This window comes from Molossus molossus, unplaced genomic scaffold (genome assembly GCF_014108415.1).
Source record: "Molossus molossus isolate mMolMol1 unplaced genomic scaffold, mMolMol1.p scaffold_m16_p_10, whole genome shotgun sequence".
Taxonomy (NCBI): domain Eukaryota; kingdom Metazoa; phylum Chordata; class Mammalia; order Chiroptera; family Molossidae; genus Molossus; species Molossus molossus.
The window spans coordinates 66,293,931-66,317,674 of record NW_023425345.1 but is presented as its reverse complement, the minus strand read 5'-3'; the positions used below and the strand labels follow the sequence as shown (position 1 = coordinate 66,317,674).

Sequence of the window (23,744 nt, the reverse complement as noted above, 5' to 3'; positions counted from 1 at the left end):
GGGAATCAGAAATACTTGGTGGACAGCACTAATGACCACCACACTGCCCTCGACAGTTGTCGCAATAACAATACCCGCCCTGATGTTTACACAGTGCTCCACAGATGAAAAACATTTCTTACGTATAGTATCTCACAGGACCCCCCACAAATCAAAGTCTGTTTTATTATTTCCATTTTAAAGCTTTGGAAACGGGCTCAAAGAAAGTAAGTTACTTGCCCAAGGTCACATACTACTAAGTAGCAGGGCTGGGATTTGAACCCTGGTTTCCTGACACTTGGTCCATGCAGGGCCGGTTCCTTGATGCCTCCAGGCAGACTGTTGGGGGCAGATGCCAGATCACTGTGGCTGAGAAATCAGTCGGAGGGAAGGAGGGTCCACTGAGAAGCTTAGATCTGATCTTGCAGCCATGGGAAGTTTCTGAGCTGGAGAGTGACATGTTGAAAGGAATGTTCTAAAAGGGTTAATTCAGTGCGCCCCAGACTACAGGCAGTCACACACTCCTGGGGGTTCATTGCTCCAGCCTTGTGGGGAAGCGTTTTGGCAACGGGGCTCAGGACTCTTTTAAAGAAAAGTTCAGACTCTTCTAGAATTCTTCTACAAGAATACAACCAGATAAGGATTTACATGTAAGGTCATTAATATTCCAGGAAAATATTTTAATAGCAAAAAAATATTTTGGGAGAAGCTAAAATGTCCAAAAATAGGCAAATAAGAAAATTTATAGTTTACTCACAAGAGGGAACTTATCAAACAACACTTTTAAAGAATTTTCAGAGGCATGGGAAAAATCTTTATTATACAAAGCTAAGAAAAATATATAAAATTATACAGTTTAAGACAATTACAAAAATATACATACATGTATATTCTCTGGGTGGTTGAATTATGAATGGTTGTATGCAATTTAAACTTTCTTAGATTTTCTAATTTTTTGCTAAATACATGTGTTACTTTTATGAAATAGAGACAAAAAACAATCCAGAGGAAAGGGGTTGGTTGTTTTGTTTTAATTAAAAGATGTTATACTACCTAGGAGGCCAAGGAGGCACGGCTACCGATGAAAAAGTTTTGGCTATTAACCAGAGCAGAAATCGACCACTGGTCACACACTGTAGTTTCATTTAGCAGCCCCGCCTTTTATAGAAAGGAAAAGAATGAAATTACTTCTGACATTAGGCAGAATGTTACCCTTCGTGTGACTAGCTGTTACTGCATTATGGTTTAGAAAAAGATTAGTCTGAGAGCCCAGACCTGGGCTCCTGGACTCTGTCATGAACTCCTAATACCTTGCAAAAATTGGGACCTCAGTTTCCTCATCTGTTAAAAAAACACAGGGTTAAAATAGGTGATCTCTCAAACATGTTCCAGCCTTAAACCCTATGACTATTTTAGTCTGTATTAATTTCATGTTAATGAAACCAACCTGTAAGTGTATTTGGGTAAAACATTTTCAGCTAGACCACCCACCAAATCAAACTAAATTGGAATGTTTTCATATGCGCCAGCTTTCTAGGTGCCATATTAAATTAGAGCAGAGTCCTTTCTTCAGCATCGAACGTTTCCCAAAATGGCTCAGAGACGTAAAGGAAAAGCTAGCTGTGAGACTTTTGAAAAGGTTTACAATGGAATGATTTTTTTTTTTTTTGGTCCCAAGACTAAAAGAAGACCAGTTAGAGGTGGAAGGTGGGGAACACATCTAAACACACACACGCACACACACCACAACATGACAACCCTCTGATGTCACCCACTTTGTTTTGATACTTAGGGTGAGTTTGACTGTCTTTTTTCTTTTGGATACAATAGTCTTCAAGTAAGAAATTTGGGGGGAAACTTGCAAATATAAAGTGCAACCTAATTTCATTAACTAAGGATGGGAGACATAAAATAGATCCAAATCACCTGAATTTCCAAATAAATAACAGAAGCATTCATTTAATAAAAAGAGTATATATTAAAAGCAGGAGGCAGCAAACTTTTTCTTAGAAAGCCAGACAATATGTACTTTAGGCTTTGCAGGCCAGGGAAGGAGCTCTGTCCCAACAGCTCAGCACTGCCTTTGTCCACAAAGCAGCTGTAGACAGCACATGAACAGGTGGGCTTGACTATGTTCCAATAAAACTTTATTTACAAGATCAGATGTCCAGACATCCCTTTTGCCTGCCCCTGTGATAAAGTGTGTGTGTGTGGCCCTGGCCGGTTTGGCTCAGCGGTTAGAGCGTCTACCTGCGGTCCGGAGAGGCCCGGGTTCGGTTCCCGCTAAGGGCATGTACCTCGGTTGCAGTTTGTCCCCGGCCCTGGTTGGTCGTGCGGGTGGCAGCCACTCGATGTGTCCCTTTCACATCGATGTTTCCCTCTCTCTCTCTTCCTCTCTCTCCCTCCCACTCTGTCTGTACAAAAAATGGAAAAATGTCCTCGGATGAGGATTAAAAAAATAAAATAAAATAAAAAAATAAAGTGTGTGTGTGTATTTTTTTAGTCCTCATCTAGGGATGTTTTTTATTGATTTTAGGAAAAGAAGAAGAAGGGAGAGAGAGACACAGAGAGTGAAACATCCATGTGTTGCCTCCCATACATGCCCCGACCAGGGATGGAACTTGCAACCTGGGTATGTGCCCTGACCAGGAATCAAACCTACTACATTTTGGTGTACGGGACAACGCTCCAACCAACTGAGCCATCCTGCCAGGGTTTAAGTTTTTATTTTTATTTTTAAAGTAATACTCAAGAAAAACAGACTGAAGGAGAAAGACTAAAAGTGAAGGGGTAGAAAGAAAAGGGAGATCACAAGAGTATATAAAATGGGGACCAGGGCAGGGGGCGGCAGCCAGGAGGGGAGAGAAATGTGTCCATTTCCCCTGTCCCTTCGGTGTCTGGAATTCAAAGCGCCAAGTTTCATCTGCAACCCTTCGGTCTGGCTGGAGACTTCCTAGTCAAACGTTTCCGCTGCACATGGCCATCCGCAACATGGCCATCCCTCGCCCCGGCCTCAGCCAGCCCAGGTCCCGCCTACCCCTCGCCTTTCCAGAAATCGCTCACTGTCAGATTCCTCCCTGGCACTGTGAGCTCAGTGTGTGAGCTAGTCGTTAATGACAAGGGTGGAACATTAACCACGGGTCAATTTCCTCATCCACTGGTCACACCTTTGCGTTTCCTTTCAATTAAGAATTACATACACCAAGAGGACCTCTAGACCTACGGGGTCCTCTGGCACTTTAGCTCTGACAACTAACGTATACTCCTCAGGCCTGACCTTTTAAACCCCATCGCCTGAAACGAGAGTGTGAGAAAAGAGAATAAAGGATTTATAACCATCGGGCAGAATTACATTTTAACTACCTTAATTAAGTGGAGATCTCCCACTTTCCATTTGTTTCTCTAGCACTCTCTCTCTCTCTCCTCCAGAGATAATTCAACAGCCTCTTTCAACCCATACCTGGCTTTAAATAACACTCACATTCAGGAAGTTCTTCTTTACATTTAACCCAAATCCCTTCTGCTACAGTTAAAACCCATTTCCTCAGTGGAGATTTGGAACAGCTGGTTCCCATTCTCTTTATGGCAACTCTTTTTAAAGATTCATAGGCTTAGAAAGGTCGTCCATACCAACTTCACCTAAGGCGTATGGCTTCCTTTTCTTAAGCATTTTCCGAGAACATTTTCCTATATAATTATCAATAACCAATTGCCTAGTCTGTGGAAAGGTGGCTCAAGCATATTTCTACAGCTGAAGAAAAACAATAGCCCCTATCCAATTACTCAGGGCATTACCCGAATTATTAAATACCTGTGCCTTTTTGAAGACACTTAGTTTGAAGTTTGGGGCAGAAAACTAAAACAAGAGCACAATGCTTGCTTATGTCCGAGGAGGGAAGCACTCGGGAATGGCCAGATCTTTGGCCAACAGCCTACATACAGCTCTGCTCAAGAGTATCACCTCTTTATGCGAGCAAGGTGAGGCATTTCAGAACTTTGACAAATAGCACCCAATGTTGGTCTCTCACTGAAATTTGTAACTGTCTTCTCCCCCACCACATATCTCAAACTGTTTCTTCTCTAAAGCATTTAAAAAAAAAAAGAAATCCTGGAGCAATACAAAAGATCTTCAGCTGACTTTTAGGAGCAAACAACATATGTTCTCGAACATCTGTGCTTTTCCCAAGCTATTTTTTTTCCATTATTGTCAAGAGAAAAGAAGTTTAGTGGAATGTTTCTCCACAGAGGCACAAGTCTATAATACTCCCTGTTGATTACATATGAGACACAAAATATTAGTTTATTAAAAGCAGCTTCAACCATTGCTGTACAAAGCAATTCTCTGATGGAACAGATTTATGAAGTAACAGCTGAAAGGTATGCAGATCACAAGATACATGACAAATGTACTTTATTACATGGATCAGAAATACCATATGTACTAGCAGTTACCCAACTAAGACTATTTAAAGGTTTTGCTGATATTGAAAACTATAAAGACACAATGTGAGAGTGAGAAAGTGTTTCATAAGATAGCATAATGACAAGATAAGTCATCGCTTTAGGAAATTAAATACACTCTGCATATTATAAACTTAATGTATTATAAAACTATGCTATTCTTTAAATTAAAATGCAGGGGAATTTTACCCCATTCATTGTTTAAAGCAGATGTTTATAACGTTTTTCCATACTTTAAAGTGGAACGTAGTGGAATGAATACCATACCAGACTTAACATTAACAAATTTAAGGAGATTTAAGATTTTGTTATTTCCACCAAAAAGATACCTAAGTCTGCAATCATGTAGTGCCAAAAGACTACGTCGAGCAAAGCAAGCACAATGCATGTCAGACGTGACAACTTCCTGCAAGGCATTTCTTGACTGGAAAGGCCTTGAGCGGCTTTCAACCCAGATTCCCTGCGCAGTAGTCTCCCCTTGTCTGAGGCTTCGCTCTCTGCAGTTGCAGTTACGTGGTCAACGGCGGTCTGAAAGTATTGAATGAAAAATTCTGGAGATAAATAATTCACACCATTCTGAGTAGCGTGATGAAACCTGAGCAATGAGGCTCCGTCCCCCCGAGACGTGAATCTCCCTTTGTCCCACGCAGCCACTCGGCTCATGCAGTGCAGTGAGATATTTTTGCTACAGTATACATTTGACCCTTGAACAATGCAGAGGTTAGGGGCACCGAACCCATCTCCCATGCAGTCAAAAAGCCACGTATAACTCTTGACTCCCCTAAAACATAAATACAGCTGTCCCTTGCTATCTAAGGGGGATGGTTCCAGGATCCCCCACCAAAATCTGCAGATGCTCAAGTCTTTTGTATAAAATGGTGTAAAACAATGCATACAGTTGGCCCTCTGCATCCTTGGATTTTCAACTGCAGATCAAAAGTACTGTTTTCAATCCGTGGTTGGTTGAATCCACAGATGTGAAACCCAGGGGTAAGGAGAGATGACCGTTTGTTTATTGAAAAAGACCTGCCTATAAGTGGACCCTCAGAGTTCAAACCTATGTTGTTCGAGGATCAATTGTATTATCATAATGGCTCTATATTATAATTAGTTGTTGTTAATCTCTTACTGTGCCTAATTTATAAATTAAGTTTACCACAGGTAAGTATGTATAGGGAAAACAACATAGATTATATAGGGTTCAGTACTGTCTGCAGTTTCAGGCACCCACTGCGGGTCTTGGACTGTGTCCCCTGCAGATAAGGGGGGACTACCATGCAGTGTTGAATCCATTCTGCCACATTCTAACCGAATGGCTATCTAGCCTTAGCGTGACAGGGCAGTACTCCCAAGGCTGCCTGCTCCACCTCCCAACATCTTGCTTGGAAGGTCTTCCTGAGGCTGAATCAGCCTGTCTCTCTGAAGCTTCTCATCAGAGGCATTCATTCATTCTGCACTCTGCAACAGCCATGCTCACTATCGAATAGCTGCATGAATTTGGGCGTTTACTTACCTTTTCATAACTGTTTCCTCATCCGAAAATAGGGATAATAAGAGTACTGACCCCACAGCACTGTTTCAAGGACTAGATGAAAGAACATGGAAAGCGTTTAACACAGTATGCATTCTCTAAATGTTGGTTACTACTATTATTCTACCAAGTGAGTCTTATTTGACATTACATTATGTATTTCTCCAGCTCTCAAATGGATGCAAAAGGCCCTTGGCATTCAACTCTGTAAAAGTTCGTATTTTTTGTAGGCGAGCACAAATCTGGCCCCAGCTTTCCTGCTGCAGAACAGGGCCCTGGAAGCAGCGGCCTCTGGCCTGGCATGGGTACTCAACACTCTCCTCCAACAGCTCCTTGTAACATTGGGATGTCTGCTGCAATGGTCTCTATTTTTTAATTTTTGTTTTAACTTTAGAGGACATTTATTATAGCTGGGGACAGTGCAACAAGGAAGGGCCGGGGAAATGAGCCCAGGGTGCTCTGCTTTAGCACACTAAGAAGTCAGAGAAAAGGGGCCTTGGGGCCAGGTTCAGGGGGTTTGCTTAGGATGAACTGGCACTGCCCGTGGCTGCCTGGTTGCAAGACTCCTGGGTCCCTTGGAGTCTGGGAGACGCTGCCTGTGGGGGAAGAAGTGTTGGAGTCGGGGGACACATGGGCCTGCTCCGGGGAGGGAGAGCAGGACAATGGTATATATTTTTATTCCTCACCCAAGGCCATGTTTTAATTGATTTTGTTTTAGACAAAGAGGAAAGGAAATTATCGCTGTGAGAAACATCTATCGGTTGCCTCATGTACTCACCCCGACTGGGGATCGAACCCACAACCTAGGTATGTGCCCTGACCAGTAATTGAACATGCCACCTTTTGGTTATGGGACAATGCTCCAACCAACAAAGCCACCCAGCCAAGGGTAGAATGGTATTTTTATATTCTGGCAAATACAGAGAAAGAATTCTATTTGGTGCCTAACGAATTTGAGTCACTCTGCCAGGTAGCACAGAAGTTAGGCACTTGCTAGCAAGCTTAGTCAGCATCCCAACATCTGCATCTCAACTGCAGTATTTATAAGTTTGGCAATTCCTTGAAATCTCTTTAGGTTTCTCCCATTTGTGTGTCTTATTTTGTGGCTAGAACTTCACTAGCCTAAACCACACACCACTACCCTTCACTGTCATTACACAGTCCATTTTAGATATTTAAATCAAGTCATTGTTAGCCAGTTATTTTTTCTTCAATTCCTAAAAATCATATCCCAGATATATTCAAATTCTGAAAATATCCAAATTTCCTAATAAGCAAATATATTCTGCTACATATTTATGCTAGACAGCATGTGAACTGGTGGGAAACCATGATCTACAATCAGAAAAAAAATAAGTGGCCCTGGCCAGTTTGGCTCAGCGGTAAGTGGCCCTGGCCGGTTTGGCTCAGCGGTTAGAGCGTCGGCCTGCGGTCCGGAGAGACCCAGGTTCGGTTCCCGCTAGGGGCACGTACCTTGGTTGCAGTTTGTCCCCGGCCCTGGTTGGTCGTGCGGTGGCAGCCACTCGATGTGTCCCTTTCACATCGATGTTTCTCTATCTCTTCCTCTCTCTCCCTCCCACTCTTTCTGTACAAAAAAACGGCAAAATGTCCTCGGGTGAGGATAAAAAAAAAAAAAAAGAAAAAAAATAAGTGGTCAAAACCACTACTTGATTCTACCTTAGAGCATCCATTGCAGCTCACACTTCTTCTCTGATTAGTAGCGTGGGCACATTGTCCTTAGGCTTCACCTGTGGGGTTAGGTCAGCCCATTCTTTTTATTTTTGTTTTTCTTTATTGATTTTAGAGAGGAAGAGGGGGAGAAACATTGATGAGAGAGAACACCGACTGGCCGCCTCCTCTGGGGATTGGGCCCACAACCTGGGCATGTGTCCTGACCAGGAATCGAACCAGCAACCTCTTGGTGCATGCTCATCCAGTGAGCCATACCGGCCGGACGGGTCAGCCCATTCTTAGGGAGTGCTACCAAGGGAATTCCAGTCTCATTTAGGCCACGATTTGAGAAGAGTTCTATAAATAATTTATCTGCTAAAACCTGTGGTTTATCTGATCCCAAGCTTGCATCATAGATTGAACCAAAAACAGGTACTCTACCCTAAAACTACCTTTCTTTCTCAGCAAGTCTGCACATCCTTACAGAAAGAATGGCATCATGAGTGTAGGCTTTGGAGCCTGCCAGAATTTGAATCCCAGCTCTTTGGGTTTTAGCTGTACGACCTGTGTGTCTCAGTTCCTCATGTGTAATAGAGATAATATTAGTACCTAACTCATAGATTGCTAGAAGGATGAGTTAATACTTTACCGCAGAGTTTAGAATTAAATAATTTAGACTATGGCATGACATGTGACGCAACCAATAAATGAAAACAATTTTTATTATCCTTAAATCTTTTAACTTTAAATTTAATTTCTTAAAAAATAATAATACAATGTTACATTCAATTCAGAATGTGATTGAGCCCATTCAGCCTAATTCCCAAAATGATTTGGTGCTTAGCTTGAGCTCCATCTGGTGGTTTTACTGCAATTCCCTGGAACACACAAGTCAAATAAAATGACAAACTTTCAAAAATATATTTTACTCATTTAAAAGATTAAAGAACGTTGCTGTACTTCTTAATTTATAATCTTTAGGAATAAAGCGACAAAGGCGTGATCACATCCCTGCACTCATTTTTTAATGCGTCTACATTTCCTGCCAAGTTCGAAGGTGAGACTCCTGCTGGCGGTGCCGTACTGCAATGAAGCCCTTGGCGGCCCCAGGCACAACCTACTGCAAGACCATCTTTTTTTTATCCTCACCGGAGGACATTTTTCCATTTTTTGTTCAGGTAGAGTGGGAGGGAGAGAGAGGGGGAAGAGAGAGAGAGAGAGAGAAACATCTACGTGAAAGGGACACATCGAGTGGCTGCCACCCACACGACCCAACCAGGGCTGGGGACAAACCGCAGCCGAGGTACATGCCCTTAGCGGGAACTGAACCCAGGTCTCTCGGGACCGCAGGCCAACGCTCCACCCACTGAGCCAAACTGGCCAGGGCAAGATCATCTCTTTTTAATAGCTTTCCAGAAGCTATAGGACACTTGAGAACATGTTTCCCAAATACATTTTTTGATAGTGATGTTTGATTTTTTATTTTGTTAACTTTAAGTTAAATCCTGACTGAACAAACTTCACGGCTAGGCAGACTTAAGTGAGTGAACCTACCTACACCATTATAAGGCCCTGTGTGAGAGCTCGGAGCAACTACCCGGAGTCAAATTAGAGGTTATCAGCAACAGAAAACATGAATGTATCTTGGGCACTGGCCTCTGACCTCAACTTAAAGAAAATCCAGTTAAAAATACCGAACAATGTTGCCAAAATATAAATAAGCACTAAGTGTGTAACATCACTGCTCCAGACAATTCTCGATAGAATAAAAAAAGGTAAATAACTTAGCAGTATATGTAAGATGTTAGCAACTTATTTCATGAATAAACATATATTTACCTTTTCCTCACAAACTGTTTGTTGTACATAACTATACCAAAAGGCAAAAAGGCATGAATGACATTTATTCTCTAACTCACATCTTCAATTAGCTTCTTTGAGAAAATTTATTCTAAGTATTGAAAAATTATCCAGTAACTTTTTGGTGAACTAATCAGAGTAAACTGAGAAAAGTCTATTATATAAAATAATTTTAAAGATTTTATTGGCATTAAGGATTATAGATTCAGAACTCCTAAAAGACTTGGGTTATGTCCTATTTATCTCTTTGTTGTGTCCCAGCCTAGCAGTTTGTCTGGCATGAAATTTGTGTCCTGATGACTAAGTGACCTTATTCTAATAGATTCCACTATTTACTAGCCTCCTGAGTAGACACCCATAAGGACAGACACCTTGTGTTGTCCCGTGTCCCTAGCACCTGGGAAAGTCCCTGGCACACAGTAGGCACTCAATAAGTATTTGTTGTTCCAGGGAACACATGGTCATGGTTAATATGATTACAGTGAAATTTCAGAGTAAATGCTAAGTTTAAATGGCTTAACTAAAAGAAAACTGAAATAAGAGTGAAATTAGTAAACTATAGCAAGACAGTCATCAAAAATTTCATTATACTAACATTTTCAACAGTGTATTCTATTCTTCTGAATACTAGTTTTTTGTTGTTGTTGTTTTGTTTTTTTATCCTCACCCGAGGACATTTTCCCATTTTTTGTTCAGACAGAGTGGGGGGGGGAGGAAGAGAGAGAGAGAGAGAGAGAAACATCAACATGAAAGGTAGACATCAAGTGGCTGCCACCCGCAGGACCAACCAGGGCCGGGGACAAACTGCAACCGAGGTACGTGCTCTTAGCGGGAACTGAACCCGGGTCTTTCTGGACCGCAGGCTGACGCTCTAACCGCTGAACCAAACCGGCCTGAATACTAGTTTTAATGAGTCAAAGCTAAATAAGTTTCTTTATTGCTAGATCTCTATTATACAATACTAAGCAAAATATTTTCTGTGTATCTTCAAGTATATAGCATTTCCCAAACTGATGTGACCATGAAATTGTTTTTTTCACCTCACAACTGGAAAAACAGATTCTGAGAAATATACTCTGGGAAATGTTGCATTAGGCTACTAATATAAAAACTGATAAATATTACACTAGTTCCCGGGATATGCTAGTCTCCTTAAAAGATGGATCACACTAACTCGTACAAGTTAATATTCTATCTAAAAATTTAAAAGAAGAATCTGGTCTTCTCTACTACTAGAATACCTTAAGGATATATGAAAGAAAAGATTCAAGACCTTTTATTATGAATTATACAAAGTCAGAACTCCAAACAAGTACTGCTTATAAGATCCCCTGGCACTGTATTTTAGCCCTGGCAGGTTTGGCTCAGCGGTTAGAGTTTTGGCCCGCGGATCGGAGTCCTGGGTTCGGTTCCCGCTAAGGGCACGTACCTCAGTTGCAATTTGTCCCTGGCCCCGGTTGGGGTCGTATGGGTGGCAGCCAGTCAATGTGTCTCTCACGTCGATGCTTCTCTCTCTCTTCCTCCCTCTCTCCCTCCTGCTCTACCTGAAAATAAAAGAAAAAAAAATGCCCTCAGGTGAGGATAAAAAAAAAGATCCCTTGGCACTGTATTTTAAAATAACACTATATATTTAGTTTTCTTGACATCTGAGTTAGTATAATATCATTTATCTTTACTAATACCAAAAACAACTGCTACCACATTAATACTTGGTATAATTTCGATATCTCATAATCCCTACATATCACACAGCATCTAATTAAAGTATCAGTGTAGCTTTCATTCGTCAAGAAAAATATTTTATTCAGTTCTCAAAACAAATCTGAGGTGTCATGTTGGGTTTGAACTGAAGAAATAGACCCAGCTAAAATATGGAAAGAAAGTTTTCATTTGGTGGAAGCTGAAATCAGTGAACATCTTCTAATCAAGGATCTGTCCCATATGTCATTTTTTGTTTTTAAAAGTCTACCAGGCCAGACCCTTAGCCGCCTTCACTGCCTTTGCGTTGCTTTTCCCCTTCCCTTTCTTTCGCTTTGCCTTCAGTCTTTTTCTTTGCCTCTGGTTCATCCAAATGGGGTACTGTCCATTCTGGTCTAGAAGACTCTTTTTGTTTCTCTTAATATCAGTCTCCATTTTCATGTCATCTGAATTAAAAAAAAAAAAAAAGGAAAAACTATGAATACTCACAAATGAAAAAACAACCTGCAAAAAAGCATATTAATGCAATGAGAACATCGGAAATGAAAGTGATCTGAAACTACAAAAGGAAAACCTCTATTTGTATACTGCTCCTTGACTAAGTCTGCAAACTCCTTACAACACTGTCAGTGAGCCATGTGTCCCTACAACCATGAAAGACAAGTATGTGTGAGGAAAGAGACATCATCTACTTAGTCACTGAGAAACTTTCTCAAGAATGTTGTCAGGACTGTCCTTCTTTGGAACAGTAAAGGTTAAACAGAAACCATTCAGGATGTATGAATTTTAATTACTATGTTAGGGATGAGTATATGGTTCTGAGAAAATGTGAGTTACAAGAACATTTCCTTTTTTTAAATCCTCATCTGAGGATATTTTTCCATTAATCTTTAGAAGAGGGAGTAGTGGGAGGAGAGAGAAAGAGAAACATTGATGTGAGAGATGCACTGACTGGCTGCCTCTCACACGGGCCCGAGCACGGCCCGATGGAACCTCAACTGAGGTAGTGCCTTTGACCAGAATCAAACCTGTGACTCTGGTCCGCGGGCTGACACTCTAACCACTGAGCAAAACCAGCCAGGGCACGAGAACATTTCTTAGGTTAAGTGTCTTCTTGAGCTAAATAAGATAGTGGAGCCAATAAGAAGTGTACCCACACTTCTAACGGACAGGCCTTTGAAGTAAATGAGCCAATTAGGAATGAAGGACCACTTCTAATGCCGTGAACTTGGAAGAGGAGGAACAGTAGTAAGCAGCAGGCTTTACAGTCGCCCTTTGCCACTCTGCACCCCGACTTTCACGGCTTCACTCTATCGTGGTTTTTTCAAATACTATACTATATTTCCAATACTATACTATATTTGAAAAAACCGCGATAGAGTGAAACCGCGAAAGTCAACTAAGTGGCATGGGATGACTGTGTATAAATAATCCTACTTAGCGGAAATTAATTTATTGTGGTAGAATCTGGAACTGATTAACCACCATAAACAAGGGCCGACTGTAGATGACAGAGACAGACAGAAAACAGAGAAGAAAGAATGGGATTTATACTGGGGCTACCACACTTTTCAATCCAGTTAACACGCAGAGATCCAGCTCTCCTAAGGAGACTTGGCAGGAAGCTCAGGGCAACCATGCCGTGATACATCCATCACCAACCTTATTTTTTGTGAAGGGTTTTGTGAAGGACATGCCCAGAATGTCCCTCCCTGGGAACTGACCAGGTTATACCAGGTCCTCCAGGATCTCTACCACCTAACAGTATATTAATTCATGTATCTGGTTTACTTTACTTTCTCTCTGTTTCAAAACAATGCCAATTCCACTAGAATGGAGGCCATATCTCTAATATTCATCATTATTTCCACAGTCCCCAGTATAGTGTGCCTGTTATATATTAGCCATTCAATAACTAGTTGTTGAATGATTATTTTAGGTGCTATTCCAGGTTCTAGGGGTACAGTGGTCCAAACAACCTCCTTGCTCTCATGAGTTTACAATGTTCTGTTGAGAGAATAACAAAGCAAACATCAACCTGCGGTAAACAGTTTTTTAAAGAGAGGTTCTGAACCTCTCTGCACCAGAATCGGATTAAGTAGGACAAGGTAGACTCAGGTAAGCACATGAAAAGATAATGCAGTGATTTAAACATGAGAATGATAAAATTTGGTTTATATTCTAAAAAGATCAGACTATTAGGCTAAAATGAATCAGAAGGGAACTAGAGCTGAACAGAGAAATAAAAAAGCTACTATTGCAGTTTAGCCAAGAGATGATGAGCTTTAAAACAAAAGCATAAAAGTAAGACAAAAATGGATAGATTCTTGGGAGATACTCAAGATGTGTTAATGATTTAGATGTGGGAGATAAAGAGGGATTAAGCGTAATGACTGAGTTTTATGGCTAAAGAAATTAAGTGGATAGTTGAAGGAGAAACATGAACTTGAAGGCAGATGAAGAACCATACTGAAAACAGGCAGATTACTAAATGGGGAGGCTGCCCACTCAGTTCCATCTCCATTCCTGAAATACACCAAATATTAGGGCAGCCAGACATTACCCCAGGCAGATGAAAGAGTTCCTCTCCGAGGATAACAGAAAAGAGATCTCTCACAACAAAACCTCCCAGAACCAATCCAATCTTTATGCAAGTCTAGCAGTTGATAAGCCCTCCTCCATTCTTTGCCCCCTCCCCCCAAGCTTCCAACCAACAAATATTTTAGTGTCTCACTTTTTTTTTTATCCTCACCCCAGGACATTTTTCGATATTTTGTTCAGATAGAGTGGGAGGGAGAGAGAGAAACATCGATGTGAAAGGGACACATCGAGTGGTTGCCACCCACACGACCCAACCAGGGCCGGGGACAAACTGCAACCGAGGTACGTGCCCTTAGCGGGAACCGAACCCGGGTCTCTCCGGACTGCAGGCCGACACTCTAACCGCTGAGCCAAACTGGCCAGGGCTGTCTCACTTTTTTTTAAATCCTCACCCGAGGATATTTTTCTATTTTTTTTTTTTTTTTTTTAATCCTCACCCGAGGATATTTTTCCATTTTTTGTACAGATAGAGTGGGAGGGAGAGTGAGGAAGGGAGAGAGAGTGAGAAACATCGACGTGAAGGGACACATCGAGTGGCTGCCACCCGCACGACCAACCAGGGCCGGGGACAAACTGCAACCGAAGTACGTGCCCTTAGCGGGAACCGAACCCGGGTCTCTCCGGACCGCAGGCCGACGCTCTAACCGCTGAGCCAAACTGGCCAGGGCGATATTTTTCTATTTATCTTCAGATAGGGTGGGAGGGAAGGAGGGAGAGAGGGAGACAGAGAAAGAGAAACATGATGTGAGAGGGACACATTGACTGGCTGCCTCCTGCACGACCTCAGCCAGGGACAAACAAACAGCAACCCAGGTACATGCCCTTGACCAGAATCAAACCCGAGACTCTTTGGTCAGAAGGCCGCGGCTCTACTGGCTGAGCCAAACCAGCCAGGGCTAGTGTCTCACTTTTAAATGTAAAGAAGTGCTGATCACCAGATAATGGAGACAAGCCTCTAATATGAAAGAGAGAGACAAAAATAAAGAAATAGGAGGGAGAAAGAGAACCCAAGAGGAAAGATAAACAATGCATAGAATAGCTCAAAAGTTTTAAAAGAAACTGTAATTAATACTCTCAGTGAGATCAGAGAAGGTATATATCCATTAAGAACCTCAGCCTATTAAGAAAGAAAAAGAAAAAATTTGGGAAATTAAACATCTACAAAACTAAATAACTCAATAAATGAACTAGATGATAAAGTTCAGAAAATTAGAAAGCATAACAAAGAAAACAGGAGAGAAAAGAAAATTAAAGGATAAATCCAAGATACTTGAAAGAACTTGAATGCAGAATATATAATCTTGAGATTACATATATATTATTTTTAATGTTTTGGATAACTCACTGCAATAAAATTAGTTTGAAACTTGTAAAAAAAACAAAAAACAAAAAAACAACACCTTACACCTCAACAGCAAAAAGACAAACAATCCAATTTAAAAATGGGCAAAGGATTTGAATAGATCTCTCCAAAGATAATATATAAATGGCCAACAAGCATAAGATGTTCAACATCATCAGTCATTGGGTGAATGCAAATCAAAACCACTTCACAGCCAGTAGGATGGGGAAATAATTAAAAAATGGAAAATAACAACTACTGGCAAGAATGTGAAAGAACGGGAATCCTCGTAGATAGTTGGTAGGAATGTAAAATGGTGTGAGATACAGAAAACAGTAAACGCAGAATTATCACATGACCCAGCAAGTCCACTCCTAACAGGTACAAAAACTTATATACAAATGTTCACAGCAGCACTATTCAAAGTAGCAAGAAGGTGGAAGCGACCTAAATGTCTATCAACAAATAAATGGAAAAAAACAAAATGTGGTACATACATAAAATGGGCTATTAGTCAGCTTTAAAAAGGAAGGAAGTACTGACACATGGTAGCACGTGGCCAACCTGAAAAACATGCTCAGTGAAAAAAAGAAACAAAAGGTCATATATCATATGATTCCATTTATATGAAATATCCAGAATAGGTAAATGCAAAGGGACAGAAAGCACGTGAGTGGTTGCCAGGGGCTGGGGGAGAGAGAAAGAGGGAAAGACTGCTTCATGGGTATGAAGTTTCCTTTTAGGGATATGAAAATGTTTGGGAAATAAAGGTGATGATTGGATAACATCACAAATGTACTAAATGCTACTGAACTGTACACTTTAAAATGTAACTTTTAAATTTCACGACATGAAATTTACTGCAACGACAAAAAGAGTGAGTGGGTAGGGGTGCTGTACATGTGAGGAAATAGAATCACAAGGAGAGCTGAAACAAAGCAGCAGATTAGGAGAAAAAGGAGATCAAGGAGGGCTTTTTCTTTCTTTTTTGAGATGGGACATCCCAGAACACATTTATTCTGCTACGAATGACCTAGCTGAGAGGAGACTTTGATAAAAGCAGGATGCATGAGCACAGCCCCTGAGAATGGAGAGCATTCAGAATACAAGTGGACACACTGGTCTTTGAGAGATATTAATACAAGAGGGAAAGCAGACCATACAAATTCTTACAGACTTGGACGGTAGGAAGATTAGAGTTTTTCTGTTGATTGTTCCTATTTTTCAAAGAAGTTGAAGTGAAAAGCTTTTTGTAATTTTCATTCATAGGGTGAGAGAGGGGTGAAATGTGAGAAGAAAATAAGAAACGATAATTGTGAAGAATGGGAAAGAAAATTTCTAGAATTGGAAGGTCAAGGATTGCTGCTCTTTTCCTTGACTACTGGACATCACATAAATATACTTCTATGTTAAGACCCTAGGTAACTGTGAGTGCTTATTTAGTTTGCTGCCAAAGTGGTGTATTAACCATGTGAAAACAAACAAGTCTTTCCCTGTACTGAAACTATTATATACAGCCCCCAACTTTAGACTATGATTAAAACATAGAGATCTCTAAAAACTATCCAAATAAAATACAGGGAAATGCTTTGATTTTCAGAATAATATAAGGGCATAGGATTCTTAGAATGGGAACTAGTTCTTGCAAAGGGTAAAATGAGGACCTCTTTTTATCCTGCCCAGTCCCTGACTGAATTGTGTACCTTCCAATGAGGGTGTCTAGGTTTGCCCACTCCTGTAGCAGTATTTCTGAGACACTTCAGCTATTGTATGAGCATAAAGGCTCACTCTACATTTCCCAAAACGTGCCTGTTCACATGAACTGGCTATACAATAATTTAGTATAGAATCTCTAGTAGCACTATAACCCTTCAAAGAATAACGTGGGCATAGTGGGAGGTTTGTTGGGAAACATATGTGGAAATAAATAGAAGAAAGGAAAAAAAGAAGAAGAGTCACAAAAGGCAACTGACACAATTTTTTTTTTTTTAAATGAAGCACATAAACTTACCTTTTTCATCTTTCACCACACACTGGGTTTTCTCCTCAGAATGTTTGGGGACCACCACAGTTGCTATCTCTTGAACATCTTTCATTAGAACATCAGTATCTACTTTAAGAATACTTTTAAGTCTGCTAAGCTCCTTTGGGGCATTCTTTTTTCTCTTTTCAGCACGCATCTTCCTTTTCCACTTACTCCGTAAGCTTTTAGCCATATTTTATCTGGCAAATTAACAAAGACACATAATCAAAAGCAAGTATTTACTACCAAAAAGGGGCAAATGCTTGAAAACCCAGATCAAAAGGTATCTCTTAAAAAAAAAAAAGTATCTCTACAAAACACAAATGGAAGGCAAAACTTTTTACTCTGTTCATGATTTATGATGGCTTAATGTGCAACTTATGTGAGAATCAACATGACCATACACAGCCGTTAAATAATTAAGAGCATCAAATCAAACTACTGTTGGTCACTGGCCATAAGTCAAGCCAATTCTGAAAGTTCCTGGTACTTCCATACAAGATGCAGAAATCTAATTTCCCTCAAAATGCAAAGAGCATCATCACCTTATATTTATGCAAAAACTTACAAATCAAAAAATGCTTTTATAAATATCTTTTTTAACTGAATCTTGATTTCATTCAATCCTACAGGATGCCCACCCAAGTCATCAGTATCCACCACCTCTTCACTCGAGCTATCTTAAAAGTTGTCAGATTCCACTCTTATTTTCTCTCCATCCCTTATTCCCAGTCCTAAATCCTCCACAAGGTGGTTAGTGAGCTCTTAAAAACTCAGAGCACATGATTTTCTACCTCCTATATTCACGATCTACAAGGTTATTTGTGATGACATGATTCCTTCAACTCTCTCCTCATGCTCCATCTCATCCCCAAGTACCAATTACATGTGAAAAAAATTAAATCAGTGATAATGCAGGGACAGTGGGGATGGAAGGAAGGGATTACAGATATTATAAAGTTTAGAAGGAAATCTTAAATATTTTTTCTTATTGATTTGAGAGAGAAAAGAAGGGAGAAGGAGAGAGAAACATCGATGACAGAGAACACTGATTGGCCCCCTCCCGCATGCCCCCCACTGGGGATCGGGCCCACAACCTGGGCATGTGCCCACGGGAATCGAACCAGTGACCTCTTGGTGCCTGGGTTGTCGCTCACGCACTGAGCCACACCAGCCAGGCTAGAAGGAAACTCTTGAGAGTGATTTCTAACATCATTTTAATTGTGCTGATGGGTTGGTTTGTCTAGACATAATTTAAACACGTGAAGTATACTGTGTTAATTATACATCAGTAACACAGTTATAGCAATCATTATGGCATGACTTGGGAGTGGGGAGTCCAAACTAGGTCCACTTCAGTGCCTTTACGGCTGCTGTCCTGTGCCTGAGAACTGATCTTCTCAAGGCTTGCTCCTTCTCTTCAGTACCTGAGAAGGAGCTTCTCTGAGCCTGTAAACGCCCCTCCTTTTATTTCTATGACGTGATCCTTTCCTTCCTTATTTATTTTCTGACATCCCGATGGGCTGTGAGCTCCACTTGGCAGGGGCTAAATGGGCCTTCTTCACCGTTAGATCGCCCTCGGAATAGCGCTGTGCACACAGCAAAGGTTAAATAAAGGCTTGTTGAATTAATGGCGGTAGAGGGACATTTTTTGGATGCCGGCAACCACAAACTCAGCTTGCCCCCTTGTGTACAACCACCCAAGCCCCGCAAACGGCGGGGACAGAGGAGTGTCGTTAAACAACCTTGAGGGCCGAGGTTAACTGAGCGAGACTGAACGATGAAAGACTCCAGTTCGCACGGAGCCCGGAAACGCCCGAGGGCCGCCACCAGGACCAGCAGAGACCCTCGCCCTCGAGCGAGGCTCGCGGCTCCGGGCCGGGCGCGTTTGCCCGGTGATGGGCGATGCTGCAGCCGCCTTTCTCCACGAGCGGCTGAACGGAGCCCCAAGTCCCACGCCCCACTGGACACCCACTTACCTGAACGGGCTCACCACTCACAACTCACACGCTCACGAAGACCGGAAGCCCAGGCACTTCCGCCTTCCGGGCCCGCCCTCTCCACTCCGTCCCGCCCTCCGGGCGCGTAGCACGCCGGGAGCCAAGAGTTCCGGAAAGCCTCCCGTAGAGGGGTCCCCTGGAGTTGGGCGTTCCGCGCTTCCTGCCCTTGGTGCACGTGCAGACCTCGGAGTCTGGCTCGTCCCAAACTGGTTCCCAAGATGAACTTGCAGGTTGCGGAAGAGAATCCCTGCCGAGGTTGGGGCGCCAGCCGGGCCTGCTTCCCGAGCGTGGCGAGGTAGCCCTGAGACTTGAACTCCAGGAGTGAAGTTGTCCAGCTGATCCTGCCCGTCAGGTAAGGAGCTCAGGCCGACCTTTAGCTCTCACGCTCACAGTACTAATGAATTTCCTTTGAGTGACTGTCCATCAGCGCTTCTCAACCTGTGGGTCGCGACCCCTTTGAGGGTCCAATGACCCTTTTCACAGGGGTCGCCTAAGACCATCAGAAAACATATTTCCGATGGCGATTCATAACAGTAGCAAAATTATAGTTATGAAGTAGCAACGAAAATAATTTTTTGGCCCTGGCCGGTTTGGCTCAGCGGTTAGAGCGTCGGCCTGCGGTCCTGAGAGACCCGGGTTCGGTTCCCGCTAAGGGCACGTACCTCGGTTGCAGTTTGTCCCCGGTCCTGGTCGGTTGTGCGGGTGGCAGCCACTTGATGTGTTCCTTTCACGTCGATGTTTCTCTCTCTCTCTGTTCCTCTCTCTCCCTCCCACTCTACCTGAACAAAAAATGGAAAAATGTCCTCGGGTGAGGATAAAAAATAATAATAATAATTTTTTGATTGGGGGTCACCGCAACATGAGGAACTGTATTAAAGGGTCGCAGCATTAGGAAGGTTGAGAACCAGACAGAAGCATCCTTCTAGAGGCCGAATTGATATCTACACATCCGTCAAAACTTACCAAATTGTACACTTTAAGTATGTGCAATTTATCGTATATCAGTTATAGCTCAAAGCTCTTACCAAAAACAAAAAAGCCTTTCCCATTCCAAAGACAAGTTCAAAGGGTAAAATAATCAAACTAATTCTATTCATCCAATGTTTACCGGGCTAATTAATGTATGCCAGACGGTGCTAAGCCTAGGACAGCTGTCAGGTGATAGTCACAAACACTAGTGCTTTTTATTATTTTACATATGCTTCTAATAGTAAGCTTTGGAACCAGACAGGTCTGTGATGTATTTTTGGTTCCAACACTTCCTTGTGATATTGGTGATCAATGTCTCAGAGCCTGAATATCCTTGTCCACAGAATAAAGCTAATACAACCTAATTGATCCTAGGTAGGTGATATGAGCTCAGTACATAGTAGCTTATCATTTTTACACTATAATTCAAACAAAGCATGGTACTGTTTGTACGTGGTGTTTTTTATTTTCTTTTATTATTTTTGTTTTGTTTTGTTTTGTTTTTAATCCTCACCCGAGGACATTTTTCCATTTTTTGTTCAGATAGAGTGGGAGGGAGAGAGAGAGAAACATCGACATGAAAGGGACACATCGAGTGGTTGCCACCCACATGACCCAACCAGAGCCGGGGACAAACTGCAACTGAGGTACTGCCCTTAGCGGGAACTGAACCTGGGTCTCTCTGGACCACAGGCCAACGCTCTATTATATAACAGTAACCCTAACTCAATACTAACCGCTGAGCCAAACAGTTCAGGGTGTAAGTGGTGTTTTTTAGAGACAACATACAACAACAAAAAAACAAGAAATGAATCATTTCATTCCTGTCTGGTTGCTTAGTAGAGTTCTTCTGAGACAATTTGTGGGTGTCTTTTTTTTTTTCTGTAAATTTATGTCCTTTTAGAAACCTTTCATCATATAAAAATTACTAAACTCAGAACGTATGAAGGTTTTCTTAACAGAGGCTGAATTACATCCCCAAAGCGGTACCTCCTGAAACCATCACCCTGGACAGATTTTGTGGGACACAAACATTCAGATCAGACCACTACAAAGTCTTAACCCCTAGTATCTAAGAATGTGACTGTATTTGGAGATAGGGTCCTAAAGAGGTAATTAAGGTAAAATGAGGTCACTAGGGAGCCCTAATCCAATATGACTGGTATCCTTATAAGAATGAATTTTGGACACAGAGAAGTACAGCAAGAACATGTGAAGACAGGGAGGATATGACTATCTACAAGCCAAAAAGGAGGCCTCAGAGAAACCAACCCCACCAACACCTTGATCTTGGACTGCTAGCCTTCAAAAGTGTAATAAATTTCTGATTAAGCCACCCAGTCAGTACTTCATTATGGCAGCTCAACAAACTAATACAGTGACGTAATTTACCAAAGTTTCACTGATCACTAGTTCACTGCTATAATTTTACAATGAAACCTGCACTGAAAAACACTAATGATGTTAAATTTTTTATCAAAATATCTGATTTTTTCTTAATACATTTTATAATGAAATGTCATTAACATTTCAACACAATACTGAATAATTCTCTGGAATTTATCTTTTTATTTTTTATTTATTTAATTTTTTTTATCCTCACCCGAGGATATTTTTCCATTTTTTGTACAGATAGAGTGGGAGGGAGAGAGAGGAAGAGAGAGAGAGAGAGAGAGAGAAACATCGACATGAAAGGGACACATCGAGTGGCTGCCACCCGCACGACCAACCAGGGCCGGGGACAAACTGCAACCGAGGTACGTGCCCTTAGCAGGAACTGAACCCGGGTCTCTCCGGACCGCAGGCTGACGCTCTAACCGCTGAGCCAAACCAGCCAGGGCTGGAATTTATCTTTTTAAATGTTTCCTTTATAAATAAAAAACCTCCTGGTAAAAGGAGATTTATAATTTGTATTGGTAAGAACACAAGCACGTTACAAGCAAAATAAAATCTAATGTTAATTAAGGGAAAATTTAGGTAAAATCACTAGACAAATTGATATTCGTAATCTAATCTACTTATAAAATTATTTTTGAATTGCAGATGAACAGTCTATGTATGGTAAATTTAGGATTAAAAAACATTTAAAAGAATTTTGATATCTCTTACCTGAGATTCTAAATCAAGGATTTAGAAATGAAAAAACCATAAAGGATAGTAAGATTTGTTACTAGTATATAACCTAGTAATTATATATTTAATATAACATCTTATATTATGTTATAATTACTGTTATATAATAGTAATAGTTATATATATATATATACACATACATATATATATAGTAATTACACTGTAAATCCTCATTTAATGTCAATAGGTTCTTGGAAACTGCAACTTTAAGCAAAACAACATATATAACAACCAATTTTATTGCCCCAACCAGGTGGCTCAGTTGGTTGAAGCATCGTCCTGTGCACCAAAAGGTTGTGGGTTTGATTCCTGGTCAGGGCACATACCTAGGTTGCGGATTCGATCCCTAGTTGGGGCATGTATAGGAGGCAACCAGTTGATGTTTCTCCCTCTTTCCCTCCCTCTAAAATCAGTAAACATTATCCTCAGGTGAGAATAAAAATTTTTTTATCAAAAGCTAATTAATCATAGGGTAATTGATGAAAACAAAAGTTAAGGTCCTATGGCATATTTCTGGTCACAGAAGCATACCAAACTTCTAAAGACCCAAAACACTTATAATGTTAAACATTAAGCCCTGGCCAGTTTGGCTCAGCAGTTGGAGCAGCAGCCCTGGGACCAAAGAGTTGCAGGTTCAATGCTGGTCAAGGGCATGCAATTGGGGTGGTGCAGGAGGCTACCAGTCAATGTGTCTCTCACATCAATGTTTCTCTCTCTCCCCCACCCTCCCACTCTAGATGAAAATCAATGGAAAAATATCCTCGTGTGAGGATAAAACAAACAACAAACACTGAAATAAATGTGAGCAATAAGTTTAAGAAAAAGCAATAAAAACAAGATCGCCAATTTATTTTCCAACCCGCTTTTTCTAGTTTAGGGTTGTAGGTGGCTAAACTCTACCCTGGCAGCTCAGAGCTCAAGGTGGAAACCAACCCTGGACAGGATGTCATTGCATCACAGGAAGCACACACATCCCCCCACTCACTCAGACTGGGACAGTTTAGACATGCCAGTTTGTCTTTGGGATATGGAAGGAAACCAGGGTACCCAGAGAAAGCCCATGTAGACGTAAGGAGAACTTGCAAACTGCACACCAACATTGGCCCTGACTAGAAATGGATTTTTTTCTCATTAACATAATGAAACGATGTTGAATGAAAATGATGTTATTTGAGGACCCGCTGTATGATAGTATAGTGATAGCTCAGACACTGTACATAGCATACAAATAAGAGTCTTTAATTATGTGTCAAACATTTTTTTATCAATTTATATATCCCACTTTCAGTCACTTTTTTTTTTTTTTAAATCCTCACCGATGATATTTTTCTTTTTATCTTCAGATACAGTGGGAGGGAGGGAGGGAGGGAGGGAGAGAGAAAAAAATCAATGTGAGAGGGACACATCTACTGGTTGCCTCCCACACGACCCTGACCAGGGCCGGGGACGAACCGCAACGGAGGTATTGAACCCATG

General features: G+C 41.3%; 1 protein-coding gene across 1 annotated transcript; it reads right to left on the bottom strand.

Annotated features, from left to right (window-relative positions):
* Positions 1–11,142: 11,142 nt before the first annotated feature.
* On the bottom strand, positions 11,143–19,245 carry LLPH (LLP homolog, long-term synaptic facilitation factor). The gene is made up of 3 exons (XM_036250860.1): positions 19,146–19,245; positions 17,155–17,366; positions 11,143–11,646 (listed from the first exon to the last, which is right to left on the bottom strand). The coding sequence occupies exons 2-3, from the start codon at positions 17,357–17,359 to the stop codon at positions 11,468–11,470; spliced, it is 384 nt and encodes a 127-aa protein (XP_036106753.1). The 5' UTR covers positions 17,360–17,366; positions 19,146–19,245; the 3' UTR covers positions 11,143–11,467.
* Positions 19,246–23,744: the final 4,499 nt, after the last annotated feature.

Coding starts and splice junctions, on each gene's coding strand:
- LLPH (XM_036250860.1), bottom strand. CDS start 17,359: ATGGCTAAAAGCTTACGGAGTAAGTGGAAAAGGAAGATGCGTGCTGAA. Junction 11,647..17,154: donor TGTGGTGAAAGATGAAAAAG/GTAAGTTTATGT, acceptor TTTTTAATTCAG/ATGACATGAAAATGGAGACT.